Source organism: Molossus molossus, unplaced genomic scaffold (assembly GCF_014108415.1).
Source record: "Molossus molossus isolate mMolMol1 unplaced genomic scaffold, mMolMol1.p scaffold_m16_p_22, whole genome shotgun sequence".
In the NCBI taxonomy this organism is placed as follows: Eukaryota; Metazoa; Chordata; class Mammalia; order Chiroptera; family Molossidae; genus Molossus; species Molossus molossus.
The window spans coordinates 37,213,340-37,221,965 of record NW_023425358.1 but is presented as its reverse complement, the minus strand read 5'-3'; the positions used below and the strand labels follow the sequence as shown (position 1 = coordinate 37,221,965).

The window sequence follows — 8,626 nt, the reverse complement described above, 5'->3', positions numbered from 1 at the left end:
TGGAGAACGGATGAGGTCATCACTCCCAAGAGTCCATCTGACGGACAGGAATGGGATTATTGCTGAATTTAGGACCAATAGGCCATTTGATCCTCAGAAATAAATATGAAAAAGATAGCGACAGGAAATACGGGAAAAGACAACCAAAGGTGAGAAGTAAAGATTTAGGAGCCCTCCGCCTGTCCCCAGAGGTGACCCATATCCAGACACCTGTGCCCCCAGCCCCCACGGACAGTCCTTGCGGAGGGGACACGGACTTAACACGAACCTGTCTCTTAGCCCTGGTTTGAGATTAGGCTCCTTTGTTAGAAATATAAACAGATGGTTACTTCTGTCTCTTTTTATTTGTCTTTTTGCATTTTTTTAACAAATCATTTTTGGTAGCTTGACTGTTACACTTTGACTCACAGGACGACCTTGCTGATCTGGCCGGTGCGGTCCGTGTCCGTCCGCCCCATCCCGGGGCCCCTCCCGTGGACCCTCGAAGCTCCGCCCTCAGCGGCTGCTAAAAAACCTCTGATTACAAAAACAGTCCCTTCCCGGCTTCAAAACGTCCAACGGGCCCCCAAGGGGCACCATCAAGTCCCTGTTCAAAGCCCCGTGACTCCCAACCACCACCACCCCCAGGGCCCAGGTCTAGCCTGGAAGAGAGCAAGGTGCTGGGCACAGGGCCCTTTGGCCAGAGGGGCCTACACTTTGTCCTTGAATTTCTCCAGATAGTTTCTGAGCTCCGTGGGGGCGCCCGCGTCCAGGCCCTGGCACACCCACTTGATGTCCTCGTCATGGCCGCTGAGGATGGAGTTCACCGTGGGGCAGCTGTCGTCGGGGGGGATGGTGGTGAAGGTGGTGAACTTCACCTTCTTCCTCCGGGAGGTGGGCGAGTGCGGGGGCTCCTGCCTGGCCCCCGACGCGGCCGGCCTGTGCGCCTGGCCCTGCGCGTGCTTCTGGGAGCCTCCGTTCAGCAGGAGGCGGCTGCTGTCCTCGAAGCCCCCCGGCCCGCGGTCTATGATGGTCGTGTGTTCGTTGGGCTGCGGAGACCCCTCGCCCACGCCGTCCAGGAGCTCGGCCTCATTGCCCAGCCACACCCAGTCGTGGGAGTGCGTCACGGAGGCCTGGCCCTCCAGGGGCAGCTGCTTGTGCCGGTACTTGAGGGCAAAGGCGGCACAGTTGATGAGGAAGACGAGGATGGCCAGGCAGAAGACCCCCAGGAGGGCGTACATGCCGATCTGCAGGTCGCTGAGGCCGCGGGCCGCCTGCACCAGGCCGCTGTCCGCCAGCCCGGCCCCGGCCCCGGCCCCGGCCCGAGGGAGCTCCACCTGCGCCGGGAAGTTGCTGAAGTCGATGGGGATGTTCTGCAGCCTGCCCCCGTCTAGACGGCTGTTCTTGGCCACCTTGTTGTCCAGCAGCGGCCTGGCCGTGGTGCTGCCCCGGGACACGGCCCCCTCCTCTCGCTCCGACGACGAGCTGCCCTGGACGTGCCCGTCCTGGCCCTTTGGCCGCCGGTCACTGGCGTGGTTCTTGATCTCGCCCTGGTCATCGTCCCCGCCGGGGCCGGAGTCCACGTTGTTCTGGCCAAACTTGACTCTGATGTTGCCGACACCCACGGCCAGGATGCTCTTGCGTTTGGATTTCTGGCAGGTCTCTGCGATGCTCAGGTCCACGCGGACCAGCGGCCCCTGGCCCTCCCCTTCGGCCACCACGACCGGCCACCTGGGAGAGCGGGCCTGGGCCACAGACACGACAGCCTCGTCCAGGGAGGTGGCCGTCAGGGTGAAGTCCTTGGTGTCGTAGATGTCCAGGGGCGTCACGGAGCCGTCGCTGAACTGCAGGGAGGTGCTGACCACGGCTTCCTGCAGAGACAAGGCAGTTAGAGGACGGGCCAAGGTTTGCTTTCTCTTTGCCCGAGGGCGTTCCTGGCCTCTGGAACCCATGTGGTCAGGCTCACAGCCCGAAATGCCAAGGACTGAGCACCCTGCACAGCCAGCTCTCTACTCAGGACTTAGAGGAGTTTATAACTGTATCTATGTCTACATCAATGTCTACGTGTATACTATGTGTCTCTATCTACATCAATGTCTGTGTGTACACTATGTGTCTCTATCTACATCAATGTCTGTGTGTACACTATGTGTCTCTATCTACATCAATGTCTGTGTGTATACTATGTGTCTCTATCTACATCAATGTCTATGTGTATACTATGTGTCTCTACATCAATGTCTATGTGTATACTATGTGTCTCTATCTACATCAATGTCTGTGTGTATACTATATATCTCTACTATATTATATGTGTATATTTATACTATATATCTATATGAGTGCTACATATCTATACTATATTATATCTATATTATATCTATATACTACATCTATATCAATACTGATTACTATATATCTATACTGTACCTATATCTATATATCTATCTATATTTATACTATATCTGTATCTGTGTTTATACCCATCTTCGTGTCCATACCCACATCATGTTCACATCCATGTCCCATCTCCTGGCCGCTGGCCTCGGTCACAGTGCCTTGCTGGCCTTCCCTGGACTGGCTGAGTGTCCCCAGCAGCCTCGACCCCGGAGCCCACGGTGGTGGCTGAGCTGGGATCATATGTGTCTGTGCCCCCCTGGCCGCCTCCCTGCATCGCCCCCCGCACCAGCTGAAGGCTGCTGCGTTCACCACCCCATACAGGGCTGGCCCCGGATCCTCACCTCAGGCCCAGCTTCTGGGGACAACTACGGTGACAATCTGAGGACTGCTTCCCGCCCCATATCCTCCGTCCTCACCCCCCCCCACCCGCTCATGCAACCGGTGCGTCTCCTCCGAGGCCTAACCGGCAATGCCTTCCCACTGGGCTCCCCCATTCTCTCTGCGGCTCCCCTTAGAGCCCTAAGGCCCAGAGGACCGGTGTTCCTGCCCTGAGACTCCGGGCTTACAAATCAGAATTTGCATGTCAAAGCTCAGCCATCAGGAACAAGGTGCCAGCCGCCCTGCCCCCACCCCAACGGTGGCGATCAAACGTCCTCCACCATCTGCACGTTCCTCTTGGCTGACTTCATCTTAAATTAAGTTTTCTCCACACTCCAGACGGAGGAAGAACTGAACACACACAAGCCAAGCCCCCAAACGGCAGACGGTCCGCATGAAGCCCCGGCACACCCCGGGCTGGCCGGAGTCCGTCATCACCGGCCCCGCTGCGTGACCACCACGAAGTCCCCGCGGTGGCGAATGTCAGCCCTTGCTCCCCAAAGAGCAGAAATTCTGAACGACTTCAAGTCCCATGCCCAGGAGTGACGTTGAGCTCCCTCCTGTCAAGGGCCATGTCTGCACATCAGGTGAACGGCCTCCATAAACCCCCGAGTCGTGGTGGGGTCGGGGGACCAGGCAACGGGGACAGATGGGTCTGGTGGCGGCGCCCCGTGCCAGGGAGGTAGCAGCGCAAGCCGTCCCCTCCTGGGCACCATCCTCAGCAAACAGCTCCATGCTTCCTGCCGTCTCCCCACTACTCTGCTGTTTACACACCAGAAGACGCCCGGCAATTTCTTGCCTCCAGGAGACACGGGGGCAGGGAGGCTGGACGTGGGGGCGACTGTGGTCCCTGCTGCTGACGCTCTGGAGCGAAGGAGCAGGTGTTTCTAGAGCGGCCCGGGCTACCTTGGCACCTGGACGACACGTGCCAGTGGCTCAGCTGGGCGGCAGACGGCCATGCGCAGGTGACCCGGCGAGCCTGAGGCCGGTGCAGGGGCCTGGGCAGGACCAGTTTCTCTGGCTGGTGGTGGAGGAGGAGTCAGAGGCTGAAAGCCTGAGACCGGCCGCCCCCTCCCTGCTGGCTCCCCGTGATGGGGGTGGGGTGGGAGTGAGAAGGGGCGCGGGTGGCCTTAGGGTGCTGACAGGGTCTCCGGGACAACAGTGGACGCGTCAGTCTTCCAACCGCAGGAGCGGATTCTGCCGACAGAATGAATGACGCGGGGACATCCGGGGACGAGCCCTGCCGGCCAACTCTCAGCCTGTGCCCGGAGCGTGGAGCCCGGCGGGGCCCACGGGGACCCGACTGCAGGGCTGGGAGGTACTGGGGGGCGCTGTCGCAAGCTGCTGGGCGTGGCGGTGACACGGGTGCACTGGGCGTGGTCCCCCCACTGCATCAGAGACCCCGCTACGGGATGGTGTGGCCGGGTCGCCCCAGATCCGTGTGGGAGACGTGCCTGGGTCTGCGGTCGGCCCATCTGGAAGGCGGTTTGGCCCCCCGCCCCCCGTCTCCCCACCCTCTGCAGAATCAGGCCACCCGGCCTCGGCTCCAACCTGCTTGGGGGACCGCAGCAGCTCCTCCGCCGTGGCCACGGCCGTGACGGCCTTGCTGTTCTCCGGGGTGGGGTGGAGGGTGACAGACAGCCCGGCCACGAGCTGGATGGCCAGGTCTGTGAGCGACACTTTGTCCTCCAACACGGTCACTGTCTTCTCGGCCAGGATGGAGTCGGACAGCGGCGATAGCACCTGTGAATGGTGGACACGGGACGGCCCGTCATACCCGTCCCAGGGTCGGAAGCCTCCCTGTTCTGTCCCTTCGTCCCCAACCGGCCTGAGGTCCAGGCCCCTGGAAGACCCCTGCTCTGGGCATGGCCTCCGGCGCGGGAGGCAGGGGGTGTAGACGGCTCTGTGGAACAAGTGAGCGGCAGAAGGAAGAGGGACGGAAGAAAGAAGGGGGGCGGGAATGAAGGATGCCGCGGGGGGAGGGGTCACGTGGGACGGCCACCCCCTTCTCCATTCTGCTCGGGAGGAGATGAGGCTGAGAGGGCTGGTCCGGGCTCACCATCTGCTGTCCCCGGGGCTGACCTCGGAGCCCCGCCCATCTTGCCAGCCTCCCCAGCCCACTGTGCTCAGTGCCGGGCCCCGTTTCCTACCTGGATGGTGGTCATCCCGGCCTCCCGCCCGACCAGGACCCTGCTGTCCTTCAGCGTGGCCACATGGGGCTCCTCCAGCTTCATGAAGGCGGCCACCAGGTGGGTGATGTCCACCTGCCAGTCGGGACTGAGCAGGAGGCTGGGCTGTGCCCAGGGGCCGGCGCCCTCGGACACGAACTGGGTGAGGACCCGCACGGTGGCGTGCTGGTACAGCAGGGCGCAGCCCCGGCCCCGCCGCTCCTCCTCGTCCTCGTCCTCGCTGTCCCGCGTGGGCCTGTGGGGAAGGACATGACACTCTCGGGCCTGGGAGACGGACTCAGAGAGGCCCCCCGGGTCCCCATGCGGCCAGGCAGGCGCCGCCGGGTCTCCTGCAGGGGCCTGGGGACCTCAGGGGCGCGCGGAGCGGCTGACGGCTCCTTCCCGCAGACGCGCCGACAGAGACGGGAGCCTCTCCGAAGCTCGCTGCGCTGGCAGCCGCTCGTCACCACGTGTAGCTGTTTGCGGTGTGATTTAAATGGATACAATGAAATACATGAAGAAACCAAGTTTCTCAGCGGCACAGGCTATGTTCCGAGAGCTCCCTAACCACACAGGCCCGTGGCTGCCATACTGGATGTTTCTAGAACATTCCGGCGCCGCAGAAAGTTCTACTGGGACAGAACCGCATCGCACACCAAAGGGCTGCCTGTCCAAGCTCCCCAAGTGCAAACTCTCTCCCGCCTCATGGGAGCTGGGCTCTAAGACCTGTGCCTGTTCTAGGGGAGGGAGGTGGGGCAGAGGGTGAGGCAGCTGCGGGCTCCCAGCGGATCTCCCCCTGCCATCAGCCGGGCCTCTTCCGGGCCATGTGCACACCCAGCCTCCTGGCCACGGACGCCACTGGACGGTCTAGGTGCTGGCTGGCCCACGGCCACCCCGCTCGAGCCAGGCCAACTTCCCCGTCAGGGAAACAGTCGGCGTCTCTGCCCGGTTCCCTCCTGAGCTGGCGTTTCCGCAGCCCCCACCATCGGCAGCAGCCGGTACCCGCACAGCAGGTTCAAAACAGGGTTCCCGGCCGAAACCCAGGAGCTCGGTCACCACCCTCACTGAGCTAGTGAGCGGGGCACAGAGCTGGGCACACAAGACCCAAACTCCTACCTGCGACAACCCAGTCACAGAAAAAATCAAAGCCTTTTTTTTTGGTTCGTGTGTTCGATTTAAGAGCAAAGGGTCATAGTCCAGTATAAATGCAATTAAAATGCATCTAATAATTTGATAGGCACAGAGCTTCTCAAGCTTATAGATATTCCTAAGCTACAGAAAACGGATTCATTGTTTCACCGAGAGAGAACAAAGCAAAACGTAAGTTCCTTGGGGGCCGAGGGGCCAGGACAAGGTGTGACTTCAGTCCCGTCGTTTCCGGAGAGGCAGGTTCGAACCCGAGTCCACCGCAGCCCCCATGAAGGGCGCGAGGGGCCCCGGCCCGTCCCCCTGGCCTCAGTCTCCTCGGGGCGCGGTCGCTAGGCCGTGGGACGTGTCATCGCCGTGACAACTGCAGCACCTGCCCCGCACTGGCTGCCTGAGCGTGACGATGGAGACAATGCCCTGCTCATGTCCCGGAGCATCCCCGCCCGGGCTCACCTCTTACTGGCCACGATGGGGACCCGCCAGCCCTTGATCTGGCTCAGCTCTGTGTCCGAGACCTCGATCTGCAGCGGCAGCCGGGGCGCCCACACGGTGATGCGCAGGGGTGCGCTCAGGTGCTGGTAGGTGAAGTTCACAGCCGCGTCCACCTTGCCCTTCATCTCTTTGCCATTGACGAAGACGTAGTCGCAGCGGTCCGACACCTGCACAGACAGAGGGACGGGGAGGGTCACGGGCGGAGACAAGGAGTCAGCGCAGCGGGCTGACTGGGGAGGGGACCTGAAGGGCAGCAGCCAGAGAGCAGAGTGAAGGAGTCAGAGGAGGAGGAAAGTCAATGGGAAGGTGAATTTCTGTGTTTGCTGCGGTGAGCATCGGGCTGTTTCTCCAGGGTTTCGGGGAGAACCTACGGAATTGTGCCCCTGAGAAACTGGAGTCAGAGACGTTACCCACCAGCCTCCGCCCCTCGCTGGGTGAGGGCCGCCCTGTGGGCTAATGGCCCTGCACTCCCAGGCACGTGCAAAGGCCCTGAGGCAGAGGTGGAATGCAGCTCCGGAGGGTTTGCTGCGACCACACAGGGCACGTGAACTGCACGGTCTGAAGCCGGGACTGAACTCCCCATGGGCCGAGGGACGGTGATGTGGACACCAGAGGTGTGTGCTCTCCAGCTGTGTCTGTTCAGGGGGCGAGCCACACCCCACCCCACCCCACGCAGCCTCCCGGGGTCTGAGGGGCCTGTGTGCCTTCCTTTCGGGCAGGGCTCCCCCGTCCTGCCACACGGCCCTAATAGTCTGTAAGACACCCAGGTCTCACCCTGCGCTGCCCCTGTGCCTGGTCAGGCAGCCCCCTGACACCCAGACTGTTTAGATTTGTGTCGCATTGTTGGGGTGCATGAAAACATTGTACCAATGATCCCTGTTCCCCTCCGACACCTTCTCTTTCCTTTCCCGCTACTAGCAGATCTTCGCAGACGGAGCACAGACTGGGACACACACAGGCAAAGAAGAGTGGGTGGGAGTCTGTGAGCACCCAGAGACTCAACCCTTCAGGACATGAATCCACGGAGAGCCACGGACATGCTCACGTGGCAAAGAAGCAACAGGAAGGTGCCTGCGGCCTTGGGAGCAGGCTGGGAGGGACAATGTGGACAGAGAGGGGCCATACCAGAGGTCACCCACATGGACTCTGACTGGGGTGCCCCCAGGATCTGCAACGAAAATCTGAAGACTAGAAGCCCCGTCCCCCAACCTTGGAGATGATTAAGTCTCCTGGAATCAGACTGGGATCATATGCTTCTGCCTTAATGAGCTGAAAAGTGAAAACATACATCGAGTTGGGTCAAAGAGTGACGACAGGATCCATCTTGCACAACCAAGTGTGTGGGGAGTGACCTGCACACACCCCGTATGCCACATCGGCTGCCAGACTGTGGAATCCTTGGAGGCGGGACGCACATCTTTGCTCTCTTGTCCTCACACCAGCTGCACAGGACAAGCTCAGCAAAGTGGGTATTGAAGGGACAGATGGATGGATGAGTGGAGGGACAGACGGACGGATGGATAATGGATGGATGGGTGAATGGATGGACAGATGGACGAATGGATAATGGATGGATGGATGGGTAGGTGAGTGGATGGACAGATGGGTAGATGGATAATGGATGGATGCATGGGTGAATGGATGCATAAATAGGTGGATGATGGGTGGATGGATGGATGAATAGATGGATAGATGGATGGGTAGATGGATAAATGGGTAGATAGATAGGTGGATGAATTAATGGACAGATGGATGGATGGCTATATAGATGGATAATAGATGGATGAATGAATGAATGAATGGGCAGGTGAATGGGTAAATGAATAGATAGGTGGATGATGGATGGATGGATGGATGAATGGATGGATGGATAGAGGAATAAATGAATGGATAGACAGGTGGATGAATTAATGGATAGATGGATGAATGGCTATATGAACGGATAATAGATGGATGAATGGATGGATGGGTGGGTGAATGGGTAAATGAATTAGTAGATAGGTGGATGATGAATGGATGGATGGATGAGTGGGTAGAGGGATAAATGAATGGATAGACAGGTG

The 8,626-nt window shown here is 59.7% G+C and overlaps 1 protein-coding gene across 1 annotated transcript in view; it reads right to left on the bottom strand.

Moving 5' to 3' along the window:
* Positions 1–689: 689 nt before the first annotated feature.
* The window catches only part of TMEM132C (transmembrane protein 132C), a 94,286-nt gene continuing 86,349 nt past the window's right edge, over positions 690–8,626 (bottom strand). The window contains exons 6-9 of the mRNA XM_036277305.1: positions 6,525–6,730; positions 4,908–5,181; positions 4,309–4,500; positions 690–1,850 (exon numbers count right to left, since the gene is read on the bottom strand). Of these exons, the coding sequence (XP_036133198.1) occupies positions 690–1,850; positions 4,309–4,500; positions 4,908–5,181; positions 6,525–6,730 (1,833 nt within the window). The remainder of the gene's footprint in view (positions 1,851–4,308; positions 4,501–4,907; positions 5,182–6,524; positions 6,731–8,626) is intronic.